Consider the following 19,929-nt stretch of genomic DNA (forward strand, 5'->3'; position numbering starts at 1 on the left):
CTCACTGAAAACACTGTACTCAACAGGGAATCACTCAAGATCTTTTTCTAAAAAATATCTTTTAAGTAATAAAGTATTTATGGAATGACAAACATTTACCTTTTTCTGAAACATTTTGAATAGTAACATATAAATATGCTTTGTAATTCAAAATAAGACAAAACACATAATTCTATTTAAGCTTCTCAAAAACTAAATGTGGCAGTTGAGTTGTATAAACATTACTGAATGATGTCTTAATATCTTTATATTAATTGTTATATCTGCAATGTTTCTTGCTAGAAAACACAAAGTATACTGTAAAGGTCCCTGCCACATAAAACCAAATGTATAGATTAAACAGATACCATTATTGTTATTTTTATAATGCCTGAATTCTAATTTCCTCTCAGTACCCCAAGCCTTCTATTGTCTGATACCACACGCATGGTCCACTGAGCCTGAGTCTAACTCTTATTAGACCTGTACTCTTTCACTTCCATTTTCATCTAAGAATTAATTAGTAAAAAATTATACAGGAAGTGTAAAATATTCCAGAAAGGAAAGGCATGTTCCAAGTTGACTTTCCATCACAATAAGGACAATTTAAAATAAAAAGTACATCAGGGAAAAATAACTGTCCCACACCACCTTTCCATATGCTCCACACAGTTAAATGTGTGCTTGCACACATGCACAGTAAGGTTTACTTTACATTAACTTTACTATAAAAGAATATCAAGGTTTCTTTTTATTACAAAATTGATAAGCACTATTTTATGAGAGTCCTAAACAGAACCTATTGGACTTGTAATAGACAACAGCTGAGTGGAATCTTCTTAAAGTAATAAATCCTTTCTCCTAGAAGCAAAAGGGCGGATCATAAAACCAGAGTGAGTCTACATAGTGTACAGGCTATAGGGCAGCCCTGACTTTTCCAGAGACAGAAAACTAGCAGCAGAAAAAAAAAAAAAGAAAGAAAGAAAAGGTTTGACTCGACACATGACACAACTGCCTGCCCATCTGAGATCATACACAAAAGTGAGATAGGGTCTTTAACCTTTGTATCCTAAAATGCCCAGTTCACCCTATCATTCCAAGTTTTTGAAAATTGTCAAAAAATTGTCCTAAGTCAAGAAAACCAGAGCGAAACCCTAAATGTTCAATAGGAAGCCAAGAAAACACAGTATGAACCCCCTTCCCATGAACACAGAAAGGACTTTCATATTATTACGCAACAACATCCAAAGACTACGATTCTCTTCCAAGCCAGCGGTCACCATTTTGGAAATTCCTCTGTGCCCCTTACAGAAGATTATCCTGGCTTGGCCTGTTGACGTTTTTGCCCCTCAAGGAGGGGTAGGGAGGGTCACAGACTTCACCTGAGCACCTGGCTGCTCCATGCAAAATGCTCTGCGAAACTCTGCCTCATTGCACATGGCCTAGGGGAGGGTGGAGTACATCAGCTTGGGGAGACTGTGTAGATGCAGGCAACCTATCATCCCTCCTAGGTGAAGACGGCCCAGGAGCGGTCTTCTAGGAGGCAGGAGAATAACCCTCACTCACTTATCATCCCTACTAGGTGAAGACGGCCCAGGAGCGGTCTTCTAGGAGGCAGGAGAATAACCCCTCACTCACCCAGGCTCTGGAGAGAAGCCTGATAAACTCACTGGCTCCTGAGAGTAACAGTACCTCGGCTTTGGTTGGGACCTTAGGAGAACTGGCATCGCAGCCATGATAGAAAAGGTTTTTTTATGTTCAGTCCAGGAAGCAAGATTAGCAACAACCCCTTGGCAAGGCCACACAGCACACTGATATCACAGGTTGGTGGCCATAGATAGGAGATGGCCAATAGACATATATAGTAGGGAGTTTATAATCTTTGTAACTTAAATTTTGAAATATGAGAATATGACATTTATTTAAAAACCTAAATGAGTTTTAAATTTTAAATTGTAACTAGATGATTCCATTTTATTTTTTTAGATTAAAATATAATTTTTTAAATACACTGTAGACATTACTCTTGAGGTTTAATGTGTCTCCCAGAAAGAAAGATAATAAAGTTAACAATTCCCAACTGTGGAAATCATGTTAACACGAGTATAAGCTAGACAAAGGTCCTTTGCGAACGGCCTTGCCTTTGGTGAACACTGTGGGTGCTGCACAGAATGTCCTGCACAAGGAATGTTCACTCTTGTTCTACTGCAATTAGGAAAGGCGTCAGTCGAAGAGAAACCCTTTCTAAAGCACATCTTGTTCTGAGAAGAACTAAAAGACCAGCTATGAACACGACTGTCTTAGAGACGACACAGAAGGGGTGGGTCTCTTTCAAGCTTACCCTTTAGTGAAGCACATGGACCTCCTGGAGGTGGGCTTAACGATGTCGAGGAGGAGAGCGTAGCGCAGCAGCGACTTCGCTGGCAGAAGGTACTGAGCTGTGTCACCATCTTCAAGGAAACCTTTCAGCATCTGCACAGAGAGGTCACTGTCCTGTTGGCGCTTCCTGTCAATGTCTGCTGCAGTCTCGTGCTTAAAAAGAATGCTATCTTGTCCAGAGCACTGGGTGCTGCTGCTATCAAGGCAGACATCTGGCTCCCTTGTCCTCACTCTCAGCTTGCCTTCTTCAACTACTGCATATTCTTGTGGCTGAACTGTTCCACTATTAGGAAACTCCATCAGTATCTGCCATTAAATAAAAAAAAATACACCAACTGTCAAAGTTTTATTTAAAATAAGAAACAAATCAATAATGTTAACTAATCACACGTAAACCTTTTAGTGTTTATAAGATTGATGTTGGCAACACTGTGGTTTGCCTGTATTGATGTAAGTTATTGTCAGGAGTTGTCAGTCATCCAGTCGTATAAAGTGAGCTGCAGAGGACCGCACACAATTCCTGTTTATTGTACTTACTAGTGGAAAAACTCACAAAATCTAAGCAGAGCAGCACTGCTGAAAAGAAATTTAAAAGCCACACTGACGGCGGAAAACGCACATGGAACTGGTTTGCCCAACTCCCTCATTAAGAAGGAGGTGCTGAAGTGTCCTCAAATCTAAAGCCTTCTCAGTGCTTTCCACTGACGAGGTCTGTCCAGGGGTGAAGGTGCGCAGGGGACTATTTTGGGAACTCGTAATCTTGTAGAGACTTCTATTTTACAAATGACAGAGTATTCCAGAAATGGTTAGTGGGTTAGTCTTCCTCCACACACTTTTTACATTGTTCCTGGAACTGTCCAGGATGGGAAAGAACATCTATGACCAGAGTCAAACAGCAGAACAGCCCTCGCTGTTTGAGGGACGGATTAGCTGTTGACATTTATTCGTGGTGGCTACGCAGAGCAAAGTTTATTAAGCCACTGAAACTCTGTTATCTTTCCCCATTTCTTATGAAAATATATAAAATCACTCACCAAGAATCCCAGCTTGGCAGTTGAGAATTTGACGTTAGCTTCTAACTCATCATTACTGCACTTTAATCAATTAAGAGTAATAATGTTGGTGTCAGGGACAGTATAATAAATATGTTTAAACAGGCTAACCTAAAGATAGGGCAGTATATTTTATCATAAACAATCATCAATTAATGGTTTTAACTGAGAAAAGGAAAAGACAAATGCAACAGTTATGGAAGTTATGGTGGAACACAGGAAATAACACTGATGATAATTTTTACACTTACGAGAAAGCCTTTGTCAGGTTTGGCCTTGTTCAGTTTTGTAAACAGTGACATTGGGAGAAGCAGAGGTGTGAAAACAGACATGACCTGCACTATAAACTCAATAAGCACAGGAGCCCCCGTCGTTACTGAGAAGAAACTGGCAAACTAACATCAGTAGCAACAACAGTACCTGGCCAGGGGCCTGGAAACAGAGAGGCTCTGACTGAAGCTTCGCAATGAGAAAATACCGTAGCCTTGAGTTTGGAATGCCTAGCTGCAAGCAAATGGAAAGGCTGGTTACCAACTGAAACGTGGGAGAGCGTATGCATCGTCAGCGCCTAGCGTGAGAGCCAGAGAGACATGCACATAGCTCTGCCAAAGCAAGTGATATAATAATAGTAAAAAAATTAAACTCAAAGACAGCTATTCTTGGCTATCATTACTTAACTTTTAGAGGGGAGGATTTACTCTCCTCTAGAAGACACAGATACGACAACTAATGCATTAAAATTTTAACTAGATTTCCTTTTCACTTGTGGACAATGAAATATATATATATATATATATATATATATATATATATTTATATATTACAGCTGACGATAATAAGAAACCAAAAAGAACAATGACAAACACGGCAACACTTACAAAAATCAGTCTTTCAAAAAACAAGTGTTTGATTTCTTACATGAAATGAAAGCAATTCTTGCAACCTAATACCCTGGAACGAAAGGACTATAAATAATAACATATAATAATATATAATAATAATATATAATAATAATATAATATATAATAATAATAACATATAATAATAATATGTCCACTGTACTTTCCGTCTTGGATTGAGCATTACTGAATACAAGATATCCAATTTTACATGTAAAAATTCCATATATTTTCAAAACCTACGATTGTCTATTTTCTAAAAATAAAAATGCATGAGATTTAACGAACCTATTCTATGTACAAGCAAATCAACAAGCACGCACCGTGCTCTTCAGAAAGTAAGATGCGTGTCTGAGCTAATTTAACACATATGGAATACTGAAAACAGATCTACTGTCTTTGTTACATCAAGTTCTCCTAAGGACACTTGCATAAAGGTTTGGACTGTGGTACCTACAGAGGACGGAGACAACAGAAACTCTTGATACTGAAAGCCGCAGGCTTCCATTGTTTGTATCAGCAGCCCTCTGGAAAGAGAAAAGGAGTCAAAGCAGAAAGCTTTGGAAAGCTTGGAAATGGCTCCTCTCTAAGGGAGAACACACAACACTTACCCATAGTAGACACCTGACTGCTCAAGCCACTGAGAGACACGGCCTCTAAGTCAGTACTTGAGAAACTGCCTTTTATAAAGGCAGAACAGAGGAAGCTCTAGTAAACAAAGCCGTCAGACAATGTGACCAACTGATGGAGCCTTAACTGTCTATTAAACAGCTCTGGAACTGAAACTTCCCAGGGTCATGTAAGAGGGGGACAGTTACAGGTGACTGGAGGACTCGGGAGGATGTAGGTGTGGCTTGTCAGCATAGGCTACCATATGACAGAGCCATGCCTCTGGCTGTCCCCATCTAAGGAGGTGACAAGTACTCATCTCACCGTGAGGCTGCCCTTAATGAGAACATTTCTACCTAAAAGTACTTAATACTAAGAACAGCACTCTTTCTGGGAGATCAAGAGAAGGACAAAACAAGATTTTGTAATATTTAAAATTATTGGTAAAAATCATACTAATTAATAAAGCCCATATCTTATAAAATATCAGAATATGTACTTATTATTGAGATCTTTATCTTACAACAGAGCCTATCATACAATGTAGCAAGTCTAAAACACATGCAAGACACATATTTGTTACCTTGTAGAAGAAACTTCAAACCCTTTGACATTTTCTAAAAGAATATACTTGGGTAACTTCTGTAACCTGAAACCAAAACAAACAAAAATATAAACACTAAATTACAAAGAAATAAAACCACATCTTTGGGAAATGGGGTTTAAATAATTTTCTAGATTTTTTTTAAAAAAATAATTTTAACTATTTTATTCATTTTTCTCAAGACATGATGTATACTTGAAAAAGTTCACACCTGAAGAGTTAATTCCATTGGAGCACATCTCAAAATAAGAGCGTTCATAGGGCTTCTGCATTGCAAAACTCAAAGGGCTGCCATTCACCAGCACTGGCTGTCATTCAGCCATGGTGGCAGTGTTCACTAGCACTGGGAGCATCTGCAATGACTAGTACGAATTAGCAAAGGCAACAGCATTTAGCTGGTTACTGAGAGTCCTGTCACTCGCTATGGAGCCAAGCATAAAGCTGTGAAACATTTGCTGCTATTTGCTACAAGAATATAAATGTTTACCTTGGGAGAATATCTAGAATATACAAGAAGCTATTTGTCCTTCGATCACTCATGTCCCCCTGTAGGCCAATTCTAAAGAAGCAAAGAAAACACATGAGTTAATAAAAAATTGTATGTAATGATATCCAAAGACTTAGTCAAGAGAATTTAAATAAGTTGACCTTCACTGTAAGAAACACAGAAAGAAGCTGGTGGGTTGGGTAGCAGTCTGGAGCAGACGCCACTGGAGATAAGCACCATTTAAGCACACTAAACAATGAAGAATACCAAGCTAGCCTTGTCCAGTGTAAACAGACCCTTGACCTCAGGGTTTTACTTTATAAGGAGTTGTAGCTTAGACCAACTAGGGTCAGCACATGTAAACAGGAGGTACTGGGCTAGCAAACAAATCGTACAAAGGTTCACACTGTGGGCAAGGTTCAAGTAGGAAGGAACGCTCAGACTGCGTCTGATAACAGGAGCAGAGGACCAGGTTTCTAACTTCAGTGCTTAATAGCTTCATACCCTAAGTTATGTGACATCCCTGTCACTTTCCCTAGACCTGACACACAGCTAAATCTATCAGTGGGTCTGAGGCTTATTAGCTGGGGACTAAACAGATTCCTCAGAAATCATCAGTTTTTATGTTCTGTCCCTCTCCACTCAGAGTTCAGATAACAACTACAGAGTCAGTCAGCGCTGGCATCAGCAGCTAGGATTGGGCCTACAGGGAAGATACTGAGCCCACCAAACTAGGACACATACTCAGGCTGCGTTCTGTTTTGTACACTCTAGGCCACACGCTCCCGTAAGCTTAAACTCACCTTCACACGGAATGCCCTGTAACACATGAGAAACTCCTACTCTCCTTCAGACACAGCGCTGACCGTGCCTCTGGAAGAATTCCCCTTTCTGGGCATGATACACGCCATTGTTCCTCTATGTTCTCATGGTACTTCCAGAGTTCTTACAGTACCAAAGGATACAACTTATATAATACTAATTAATGAGTCACCCCATTCAAATGTAAACTCTGAAGATCAGCAAGGACAGCATCAAGCACACTGCTGGCCTACAAGCACAATAAACCTCAAGGAGATAAGGTTCCTCAAGTTCACAGACGTTAAAAAGTAACACAAGAATATGTTCTTGAATCAGAATACTTATTACATAACATTCCAATTAGTCATATTAGTACAATATATATAAATGATTACTAAATAATGGCGCTGACCTTGTCTACAGTCCTGGGAAAGCTAACCTATCTATGCCCCAGGTTCTCACTTACAAACAATAGCAACAATAAGATCCTATTACTATAGCAACTTAGACAGGTTGTTCTTCTAAATAGTGAACGTGAGGTAGGTTTAATTCAAGACGTAGTTCCCTGAGACTCACTGGGAAAAAATTACTATACAGTTTGATATTGGCTATTGGTTTGACGTAAATTGCTTTTATATGTTTAGGTCTAGGCCTTGAATTCCTGAGCTCTCCAATACTTACTATACAAATTTGAAATGAGAAATTATAATGTAGCTATGAAAAACTCTAAATCAATTTTGAGAAATACACAAATTATAAGTAGCTAGCTTTAATTTAATTATATTAATTATATTTAATTATAAGTAAACTAGCATTCAATTTTTTCATGTTATTTACATGTAAAATATTTAAGGAAATTCTATTTCACTGATCAGAATTAGCTATGAGTGCTCGAGCAACTCACATTATCTGAAAGAAAACTAAATGCACCTTAGATATACCTATACCATAGTATTACATATTTACTGTTCAAATTATCTTGTTATTTTGACTGTAACTGTGGATTCCTATGCTTGGTGCTGAATTATCAAGATCTAAAATGAAGGATACATTTACAAGTATTTTACAGCTTTGAAAGTGCAGCTTATGGTCATCAAGGTCCTTTGCCCTTCCCTTCTCCCTTCTTTCCTCCTCTATCTCCCTTTTTGGGGTGGGGGTGGGGTGAGATGTGTGTTATGATTCAAACCCAGGGTCGTATGCATGCTAGTCAAGCATTTACTTAGCTGTATTTTCAGCCCACATACTCTTCCTAAAGAGAAAATGCACTTATTACACATACCTTGTGAATGGCTGACATGGAGGGCTCATTAAAATCATATTGAAAGATAGCTTGTCAAACTCTTCCAGTGAAATACCCTAAGAAATAAACATTTGAAAGAAAAAAAATACATAGAATGAAGAGAAAAATACTAAACAGAACTAAAACTATCAGAAACCACAGTTTACATAGCACAGTGCTTTAGAAGGCAGCTTTAGTTATACGAAGGTCCCAAAGCAATCTTGTGAGGAAGCTGTGAGGAAGGGAGGGGGCTTCCTCCACAACACTAGTTCCTCTGTGAAGACTCAGGTGTAACTGCTGTTTTTGGATGTGACCATGTAGAGCTTTGTTTTGTAATTAACCATATCTGGCAAAGGTCTGGGGCATCTTTAGGCACCCATCTATCATTGTGCTTCTCTGCTCTGTGAGTGTGGAGTAGTGAGTATCTGTACTCCTGCCTGCTGCTCTCTGTCTGTATGACAGCAACCAAAAGGCCTCACAGTCAGGTATCAGCAATTATTTTATCCTTGGCACAAGGAACTTCAAGTGATTATAGACAAGGGAAGTTAAAATGACACCTAACTTGTTCTATTTACATATGCATAAAAACACACCTATGTCTACACATAGATCAGGAGATAAATAATAAGAACACAATGTCCGGGATTTACCAATACTCCTTAAGCACTCGGCCAGAAATGTAAAAGAACAGACCAGCATAGCAACCTCTATAATTATCATGACAAGGCTCTAGCAAGTTCACGTATTTTGCTAAAGTAGGAAATGTATGGTTGACCTGGGAACAAGCCAGTTGTCTCTGTTAGTGACATTACAAGGCCAGGAAATCACACATGGATCTTGAGGAAGTATTCATTCTCTGGAATTTTATTGCAAGAGATTAAAATGTTCAAAAAAGACACCAAATTTGATGAATGCTTACGGATGTTGTGTTCCTCTTCCCAAAATGAGCTCGTTGGATAACAGCAGTAGAAGCTTTACTTTGAACACTAGTGCATGTCTGAAGAAGGGCAACTCTGTCACACCATGAACGTCCTTCAGATGTGCTTCTGATCAATTTGCTCATGTCTTACTTATGGCTATGAAGTCTGCACTCATAAGACAATGGTTTTCCCATCTTGTAGCCCAGAACTGATAAACAATGAAAATCTACAGCTGGCTATTTCTTATCTTGCCCTGGGAGGGCATTTTATGCACGTACACGTACAGCAATTTGCTGTTTTCTGAGGACTGTACCAGTTCCCATGCTACTGGTTCATGTTGAGATGGTTTATCAGTGTCAGCTCAGTCCCTGTCATCCTTTATGTGCACGTCCCCGCACTCCTCTGCTCACTTTATCCATACAATCTGTTCCTTCATTCAGCAACTGCACCAGGAACATGGCAGCCATTGTCATGTACAACAATGAGCCAGCTCAGTGAAGTGTCTGCTTGGGACATCCATACGCTAGTCACTTCCCATTTGACAGCTAGATAATAAATTAACTGCGTATTTGACTTTAGCTGTAGCTTTTTGACTAAGGAGTTCCACCTATGTGTGATGTCTCGGCCCAACCACACGCGATAGCTTCTCTGGCAGGTTTCCTGGGGAAAGCTGCCTTCTTCAAGGCGTGCCTGGCACACAGCCAGGACTGAAGCCCAGTGTCTTGCTGCCCTGGACAATCATGCTTTTAGTATGGCCATCTTCCCAGGCTCAGTGTCCATTCATTCTAGATGGACCCATTTCTTCATTCAAAACTTTTGCCTACAGAAGTAACCTGCTACAGCCTGCTGGAAAAGGGGGAGGAGACGGAAGGACAATCCTCCCCACGCTATCTCAGTACCAAGCACACGTCCAGACCTGGGCCTCCTACTCCCCATGTCCTTGCACCACTGCTCCCTAAGCAGGGAGACAGCCTCCACACCAGATAAATCTGTCAGGGTCTCCTGAGATCCTGCCTGATACTTTGTGACCTTACTTGTATACATTAACTGAAAACGTCAAATTCATAGAAGCAGAATAAACTGGAAAAGTAGTCGAACAGTACTGAGCTTCAGATAAGCCCCTGGAGTGAGTCAGGGCGATCTATTACACGGCATAATGACTGACATGTACCTGAAACTGCCCAGCAGGCTCACACAAAGTAAGAATGCAGGGAGGAATATGCCAGTTTGCTCAGTTCAACCATTTTACCGCATCACATGTGAATACATAAAAATCACATGCCATACATACACATAAAAAATACTCTTCCATTTCCCTTACCAACGCACACATTAATGGGCTGACCTCCTTTAAGTGACCTGGAAGTCCCTGTCCTAACCCCTTTCTCTGTTTGCAATTATTTTATAATTTTATGGTTACCATTATCTATTAAAACTAGCAAGGAAAGTTTGAATCCCTCAAACTTCTACTGATACACATCTGGAATTGCAATAGGTCCAAATACACATAGTTTCTCACTGTTTCTCTTAAAGAACGGGGCAGGTGGATATTGAATTATTGGAACTAAAACATTCAGTGGATACTATATCGAAAATTAGTTGATTTGATTTATATTTGGTTATATGTGCTTTAAAATATTTACACTAAATTTAAATTTATGATAAAATTTTAATAAAATACCCAGGGATGCCACCTGCTATTTTACAGAAACGATGGGACCTAAATACACCTAAGTGTGGGGTTGGATGAACTCTGAATTATGTCATTTGGGTATTCTCTCTGTGAACATTCTCATGCTGCTACCTTTGTGACCAGAAGGCTATACTGATGGCCCGGGATGCTTATGGAATGCAGTGTTACTCATTATTATCGCACCTGCACTATAACCAAGGCCACGATTCTATAGACAGACAGGTCATGGGCCCTAGGTGAGAACCTCCTACCATTACTCTGCTACACTGATTTCTGGGGAGCTGTCCTTTACCCAAAGTAGAGCGTCTCTCCAGCCAGATCAGAGAAGCTTCCATTTGCAGTAGATGGACGTCTCTCAACAGAGACCCATAACCAGTGAAGGAGCAGAGAATAAGAGATTGCGCTGTGCTCAGCCTCAAATCTGTGGCTATTTCTCTGTCTCTGTCTCTCTGTCTCCCTCCCTCCATTCTTCCTTTCTTCCCTCCCCAGGGCCATGAATCACCTTAGTAGAGGTGTCATAAAGGGGCAGGCAGTAGATGACTACAATGAAACAATGTTTTCGAGACACAACAGGGTCTACAGATAGTTGCACACATCAACTCCCAGCATTGGTAATAGCATGCATGGGACCTGCAAAGGTCAGGACAGACAAAACCCCAGCATGGGTGGAGCTAGGCGCCAAGTCCAATCCAAACCAAGTAGCTACTGGTAATGAACAGCCTGGAGTGGGAGGATTGGTTTTCTTTAATGTGGCTCCTGGTGGATCTGGTAGGTTTGCCCTGATCTAGTGCAAGGCCATCTAGCCAAGAATACAAAGGAGGCACGAATTAGACCTAATGAGCTTTTCTTTTTTAAACTAGGACAGACACACAGTTGGGCCAGTGTGGAAGGAAGTCAATGTGGGAGGAATTAGAGGAGGGGATGAATATACTCATGATATATGAAATTCTCAAAGAATTAATAAAAATGTTTTTAAAAGATGATGTTAACTTCATATGACTTCTCCCTATGATGTTCATGGGGGAAGATCTGTTCTCAAAACCAGTGCTAGGTGTCCCTCCATATAAACTCCGCTCGCCACCTTCCATACACTGAATCACAGGGCAGGAAATTTTATATGGGTCAATTTTTTTCAACTAACTGCTTTAAATATTTTCTTTTTCTTTTTAATTCTGTACACATATGTTTTTGGGGGTATGTGCCCATGAGTGCAGAGGCTGGAGAGGCTATAAAGGGGTGTCAGGACCCCTGGAGCCGGAGTTACAGACAATTGTGACCCACACTGCACACGCACTGGGACCTGAACTCGCATCCTGTGGAAGTGCGGTGTGAACTCTTAACTGCTGAGCAATCTCTAACACTCACGTTTGTTTTTGTTTTCGCTTTTTGAGGGGAGAAGGGAGCATGAGTAACTGTGATATGTCCATATAATTAAATTATACTTATGGATAAAAGGAAACCAAGTCCTTGAATCATACTGTAGTGTGAATAAACCATGAAAAAATTATGCTAAATGAAGATGGTAGAACATGCTCACATTTGATCGTTTATACCAAATTTCCAACAGTCTGTTATTACGTCTTAGCATTGGAAATATTCTCAATCAGAAAGTACTGATACAGACAACTTTATAAAACACTAAACCCGCAAGGCATATGTTTTAAAGGTAGACTACATAAAGCTTTAAGGTAGCCATATAAAGCTTCAAGATAGGCTTTATAGCATATAAAGTATATCTCAATTTAAAATTCACATCTTTCTACAAGAGTACAAGTTCTAAGAACTAAACCTTCCTGTAAAAAACAAAACAAAACAACCCAGAAGCCCTAAACAGCTGTATTAAATACAAGTTAAAGAGTAACAGCTGCTTCCCTCTACTCTAGCGGACGCCAGTGCGTGCAGACCGCCATTGCTGGGAAGAGAGGAAGAAGTAAAGTGCAACGTTAGACTGCCCCAGCTTTCTGCCACCGAGTTACGATTAGATGGCAGCGAGGGGAGGCACCGCAAGTGGAGAGGACAGTTGTTCGGGAAGGAGGGCAAGGGGACTGGCGTTGTGTCACAGGAGAAGGAAGCTACCCAGTCTGCCCAGCTGTCCCACAGAGCATCTGGGAAGATGTCAGCACACAAAGCCAAGATGTCCAAAGATGGCGTGAAGAGCAGTGCCCGGGAAAGAACAATTATGGAGAGGATGTAGTTCCCAGGCTCTGCACCAGGTTAGGAATCACGGAGTACCCAGCAGTCAGACCCGGCTGCGTATGGCAACCATCCACCAGAGGATTATGTTGCCTGAATTCAGTACGTACTAGAACTGTGGCTATCACAGACATGCGCTGTTGATGTAAGAACTGACATACGTGTACCACTGAGAGAAGAGCCCAGAAACACACCCATAAACGTGGGATCTCTTTCTTGCAACATGCCAAGGACACTGATTAGGAGGACACTTTTTTCAGTGGATGGTCAACTTTATGTTCCCTTAAGGGCAAAAGCGTCAGTAGCCCATTCTGCATACTGTACACTATTAGTAACTGAATGGATCGTAGATCCAAATGAAAAAACAAACCTACAAATCTAGGAAAAACAGACAGAAAAATGTGTACAATGAAAGGGTTTCATACAATACATTGAAAAGAGTCCCACATAGTGGAGAAAAATCCTGTAACTTCTACACTTTGATGGAAACAGCTAAAGAAATAAAAAGACAAGCTATAGAATTAGAAAAAATATTCGTTGTGCACATTGCTGAACAAATAAGTTTAATCCAGAAACCATATATAACTATATAGTTAAGCAGTAAAAACCACACACACTGCATGAGTCTCGCTTCACTGTGTGTAACGTATGCCTTCATGAGAACTCTGGTGTGACAATTTCACAGTAAGAAAGTGAGGGCCTTATGTTCACAAAAGCAATATTGGTCTTCTATGCATTTCCTTTTCCTCCCCTATGAATAAATACCTAGGAATGGAATGACTGGGCCGTGTGACAACTGTCTTCAAAGCTGTGAGACAATGAATGTGTTCCAAAGTGCTTGACATCTTACTTGACCTCCCTCAATGTCTCTGAGAAACCTCACACTTCATCCGCCAACGTTTGCTTCTGCTCGTCTTCCTCAAGAAGAACGTGGGTAAAGGCACCTGCCCTTAAGCCTCATGTTCAATCCTCAGAAGGCACAAGGAGGAAATAAGAGGACTGACACCTGCAAGCTGTCCTCTGACCTACACACACACACACACACACACACACACACACACACACACACACACACACCACTGTATGTAGTCTCTGTCTCCGTCTCTGTCTGTCTGTCTGTCTGTCTGTCTGTCTCTCTCTCTTCCTCTCTCTCTCTCACACACACACACTACTGTATGTAGTCTCTGTCTCTGTCTCTCTCTCTCACACACACATACACACACCCCACTGTATGCACAGTCTCTCTCTCTCTCTCTCTCTCTCTCTCTCTCTCTCTCTATCTCTGTGTCTGTCTGTCTCTCTCTCTCTTTCTCTCCCTCTCTCTCTCACACACACACATTGCAAGAAACAGGATGTCTATGTTCATATTCTCTTTACTTATTTATTTTTATTGAAATAATTTTCCTACAGTTTACAGTGATCATGGTTTTCTTTTCCTCATCTCCTCCCAGACCCTTCCCACCTCCCTACCCAGTTTTTTTTTAAAAAAATGGATAAAATAGAACAGACGGAGGAAAAAGAAGGAAAGAAAAAGCACGAGAAATACAGATACATGCATACACATAAAATCCATAAAAACAAAAACTGAGATCTATAATAGGTGAGCAAAAGACAGATAAGATTTAAAAAGAAGCCCATCCAAAGCATATAAGACAAAATGTCAAACCTGTGACTGAGTTCACACTGTACTGGCCATCTTGCCCATAATCTTTTAAAAGAGAGCCATGGTAGGTGCAATGAGTCACTCTGGCTGTAAGTACTACACAACTATTAACTGAGTGTGAACCACTGAAGTTTATATCACCACAGAACCAAGCATCCAGAAGCTAAGCGTGCTCTCAACTTGTCAATCTTTCAGACCTCCCTCCTTAGGTGAAAAAGGTTAATAACTTATTCTCTCTTCTGATAGAATTTAAAAGATTAATTCCTCTTCTATACTTTCATTGGCATTATTTATTTTCCAGTTAAGCCACAAGAAACTGGTATTTAGGAATTGTTAGAAATATGCATTTTTGCCGCTCTATGTGTATTAAAATAATAATAATACTTACTTCGATTGTCTTTGCCAGTAAGTGTGTATGAGGGAAGTTATGCTTGTATACTTCGTTAGCAACAGTGCTCACGTCAATAGCAGCCACCACATGTGCAGGGACACGGCTTTCTGGAAGGACAAACAGAGGTCTTCAGAGGCCGTCAGCACCAGCCCATGGTGTAGAACAGTGGAAACAGCAGAAGGCGGCAGTGCCCTGACTCCTCCTCAGCCCAGCAGGACCTCAGCGCGCAGTGAGGAATGAGGCACAGAGCAAGGGTTCTCAGCCCCACTTCCAGGTCACCTCTCTGGCAGCATTCTGAGTGCTAAGAATATGACTTCAACTTCTTTTTCTTTCTTTCCTTATTTCTTTTCTTTTTTCTTTTGTCCCCATTAATTAGTTAATTCACTTTACATCTTATTCGTAGTCCCCTCCTTCCCCTCACGTATCCCCTGCCCTCCTCCCCTTTTCCTCTGATAAAGGGAACCCTCCCTGACAGCCCCATGCCAACCTACCCTAAGATCTCAAGTCACTGCAGGACTAGGCACATTTCCCCCAACTAAGGCCCAACAAGGCAGCCCAGTTAGGAAAACAGGATCCACAGGCAAGCAGCAGAGTCAAGGGCAGCCCTCATTCCAGGTGTTGGGGAAACTGCATGAACACCAAGCTGCACATCTGCTACTTACTTGGGGGGAGGCTTAGGTCCAGCCCATGTATGTTCTTTGGTTGATGGTTCAGTCTCTGGGAGCCCCCAAGGGTCCATGTTAGTTGACTCTGTTGGTCTTCCTGTGGGGTCCCTATCCCCTCCAGGTACCTCAATCCTTCCCTTAATTCTTCCATAAGACTGTCTAATGTTTCCCTGTGGGTCTCTGCATATGTTTCAGTCAGCTGCTAGATGAAGCCTCTCAGAATTTCAACTTTTTTAAGTTGTCTTAAGAGATAGTTTCCCTTCTCATTAAACTACATGCTTAAGCCAAAAACAGTTTTCCAAGTTAAATACAAACCAAGAACACATAAAATGCTCTAAAATTCCTATTATTCAGAACTTCATATAAATAAATTACCATGTATTCTCACCTACCAGTGTTAAAAAACTGGTTCACAATACCACAGAAAACGTGAATGTTGGTTTTGGAGGAACAGCTTTGAGATATAACTTACACACAACAGAGTCAGCTTGTTTAGAGCTCACTTTTTAAATGAAGTAAATTCTTTGGTGTCCAAATATAAAAGGTTCAAAGTCTAAAATCTTACATTTCTGACAGAGCAGAAGAAAATGGAGAGAAGAGGTACATTAGAAGGTACACCTTGCTGCTAAGAGAACATATTTCCAATGCCTTCGATTTAAAGAATAATAGCATATTATCTTTTTGGTTGTAATAAAAATTAGAACTGCGCAAATATGCTGTTTCTATACCTCACGGCTACCACCCTGTTACCTCAAAATGTACAAAATCAATTATTCATAGACCCTGTTCAATTTTTGGAAAAAGCATGGGGAATTTTAAACATAAAAACATCTGAAATGTAAGAAAATCACTGGTTAACACAAGATTACACAGTAGATCCCAACAGCTCTCCTTTTGTAGCCAACTGTTGATTAACAACCAACCTAGCTTTCCTAGGTTTGGACGTTTAAAGAGAAGGAAAATTGGGGTCTAAGGAGCTGGAACTCAGAGCAGGCGCCTGCCCAGGCCACAGGACAAAGACTCACATGCTCAGAAAGCCACTGCAACCTTACACCGAGTCCTAGGAAAGACAGGTTCAAGAGAAAAGAGGGGCTTAATGTCGTCAAGCAAACTTCCCCTGTCTGCTAGGCCCAAGTCCCTGAGCTCCCCCGCCCCCCCGTACTTCCTGTGTGTGGGAAAGAACAGTCCTCTGTGCATCACACAGCACTGCACTACCTAACACCATGGGCCGCTGTCTCTGGCTGAACTGAAACTTAATAACCAGCTTCTTGATTTAGAATATTTGAGGTTATAAATTATATCTTTGTTTAAAATCATGAAAGACCTCAAAAACCTAAAGCAAAAGGACCGTTAAGTCAAAGGTCTACAAAGATTAATTTTAAAAATCACAAAACTTATTAATTCAAGTTGCTAATGACTCTGAAAACTCAGAGTTTGGCTTTGCTAAATATGGTAAATTACAGTCTTTCTGGTACAGTCGCTTGCTGCTTTCCACAGAGACAGACAGGAAGCCTGGGGTGCTTATATGACTTTCATCTTTTTTCAGGTTGACTGAAAATCTAATCATGTACTCAATCTAGATCATAATCAATAATTAATTTTACGTTCTTGTGTTACATGCCTGGAGGTCATAAAACCTGACAAAAAGCAATGTCCAAATGAGGGCTTCATCTGGGGATCCAAACCCTGATGTACCGGTTCTCAGGGAGGAATGGAGTTTAGAGTCAATAAGCAAGCGCCCTGTCAGGGGCCGATGCAGACTTTAAACTGTTATAAAATTAGAACCTACTGCACTCCCAAACAAAGTCAGTTCCATTAGGAGAAACAAAGAAACACACTGGCAGAGTATCTGAAACCCAGACATGTTTCAGATGTGGAATATCTGCAAATATACAGTCAGATAATATGAGGCCAGGGTCCAAGTATAAACACAAAGTTCATTTGTTTTCTATATGCATGGTACATAGTCTGGAGATCCTTCTAATTTTTAAATTGTATTCATTTGTTTGTTTATTATGTGCATAAGCCTTTACTCATTAGGCCACTGCTGAAACATGTTGCTGGCCCTCCTTTCTATATAAAATGTTTTATTTCTGTGCATCTTTTATATCACCCAAGTCTGTGAGACCAGATTGGAATTTTCCACTTGCAGTGTCAAGCTGATGGCCAAGCATCTTTGACTTTGGAGCGTTTCAGTTTGCTATTTGCATTAGGAAGCTCCAATCCTAGACATTACTGAGACTCACTTCAACTCATTCTTCAAACCACGTTTGGGTACAGGTACACTTGTAAGGGGAAATCAATTCACAGTTCACAGTGGGAGAGCCTCTGAATGGCAGAGACAACTCTGAAAAGAGCGAAGCTGAAGATGTCAAGGTGGACAGAACGCTCTGTGCTCTACAATTCTGTCCATGTGTGCTCTTTCTCTTGAGACCCAAGTGATTCTCAGAGCAGCAGGAACCGGGAGGAACCTAGCACAATGTTGGAAGGGGTAGGAGGGATGCGCTTTTGGCCTGAGATCCAGTGCTGTGCCTGGGTTATCTGCAGTTACTTCAGTTAATATTCTGAACCTCATATTGATTACCGGAAGCACTTTTGTTGCTTTTGAAGAAGACAGTGTGGTCAGAGATACAATGTCCACTGCTGCAGAGGCTGTCAGGCTGGGTCCACATGGAATGAAGGAGGACTCCATGCTACCTACCATGCCCGAGGACTGATGTCCATAAGGCAAGCTTACCTTTGAGCAGCACTCATTTCCCTTCACCCTCTGCCCTCTGCTTCTGAAGACACCACAGGGAAGAACTCAGCGGGCAGTAAACGTTACAATTTCATTCTCTACCCAGCCTAATAAGTAAGCTTTTCATGCATAGTTACCAAGTGGGAGAAATACCAATAATGTTCACATAAGATGGAGAATTAAGCAGTTCACGCTGAAATAAACAGCTCTTAAAAACTTCTGTTTTTATCATCTACTTTCTGATCTGGCCCTCAGGCTGGGTAAATATTTGAATGACATCATACTCACACCTGAGACCTTTTGCCAGGTAAGTATGTTAACACTGACCTCTAGTTGTGAAATAGTAGATCGGTGAGTATATGCAAGGTCTATGTTTTCATTCAGAGTAACAGACTAACTGGGAATAAAAACACTAACCATAAGTGACCTGTAAAGATTTTTAATGCTAAATATTTGACAACTGTGGCCATTGAGACAAGTAACGGCCTCTCTGCCAACTGATCTGACAATATGCACTTGACCTCAGGGAGCACACAGTGGGGAGAACTGACCCCCACGGGAACGAACATGAAGGATGTGGCAATGCCACCCCCAAATACATACATACATACATACATACATACATACATACATACATACGCACATACACACATATGTGTATAAAATCATTTTAAAATGTTTTTATTCCTATTAGCAAGTACGTTTCCTGGCTTTTCTTAAAAGTTGTTTGCATCTAGAGACTGCTAAGAAATGATTTTGACACATAAAATGAAAACTTGTCCCCAACCCCTCAATGATCCACTCAGTGTCCTTTCAAAGTCTTACAAGTTTAGCTAATGATCAGCCATGTTTACTTTGGGGCAAGACGTTACCCAGATACTGTTACCAATACCCACTTAGTTCAATAGGCTATGCAGCAGTGTGCTGGGATCTGTGGACTGAGCTCTAATTATGCCTCTGACTCTTCATCTTACAACTAAAATGTTTTTCAACAAAATATATAAAGACAGAGCCGATCCGGAGAAGTGACACAGGAGAGAGAATTATGGCAAGTTACTATATAAAAAAGAATGCATGAGGGGATTCACAAGCATAAAAAGCATCAGGAAATACAGTTCAAAAAGCATGGATGGATTTTGAAGGGGACTTCATAAAGGAAATTGAGGCACAAAATATGCTTTTCTAGGAAGTGTTTGCCAGGAAGCAGCCACTAGAGCGCCCCCTTGCAGACATGGCCTCCTGTCTGCTACAGCAGCCCCTTCCACACATGGCTTCCTGTCTGCTCCTCGCGCTATCCTGAAGCTTTCCTCAGGTCAGCAGAGAACGGCCATTTGAGAGCCACTTTTGCCAGGGTCACAGAATGAGGCAGACATTACCCTGAGGCCTTAGACATAACCCTTAGGGTTCAGGATTATTGGTTTCCCAGGGCAAACACTACCCTAAAATATGTGTTTCTCAATATGGGTGACTGAAATTAATAACTAAGCAAAACCAGCTCCACCAGCAATGGGATGCCGTCTATGACGGACAACAGGGACGTCATATTTGCATGGTCTGACGTGATACACACGTATGGCT

General features: G+C 40.8%; 1 protein-coding gene across 5 annotated transcripts in view; it reads right to left on the reverse strand.

The window, feature by feature from the left end:
- The window catches only part of Trdmt1 (tRNA aspartic acid methyltransferase 1), a 43,297-nt gene that overhangs the window by 16,761 nt on the left and 6,607 nt on the right, over nt 1-19,929 (reverse strand). For 2 of the 5 annotated variants that reach the window (XM_063276251.1, NM_001031643.1), the window contains exons 2-8: nt 14,947-15,056; nt 8,090-8,166; nt 6,010-6,081; nt 5,502-5,567; nt 4,767-4,836; nt 3,831-3,914; nt 2,321-2,664 (exon numbers count right to left, since the gene is read on the reverse strand). In XM_063276251.1, the coding sequence (XP_063132321.1) occupies nt 2,321-2,664; nt 3,831-3,914; nt 4,767-4,836; nt 5,502-5,567; nt 6,010-6,081; nt 8,090-8,127 (674 nt within the window). In that variant the 5' untranslated portion in view covers nt 8,128-8,166; nt 14,947-15,056. The other 3 variants (XM_063276250.1, XM_063276249.1, XM_063276252.1) reach the window with 3 other exon arrangements.

This window comes from Rattus norvegicus, chromosome 17, assembly GCF_036323735.1.
Source record: "Rattus norvegicus strain BN/NHsdMcwi chromosome 17, GRCr8, whole genome shotgun sequence".
In the NCBI taxonomy this organism is placed as follows: domain Eukaryota; kingdom Metazoa; phylum Chordata; class Mammalia; order Rodentia; family Muridae; genus Rattus; species Rattus norvegicus.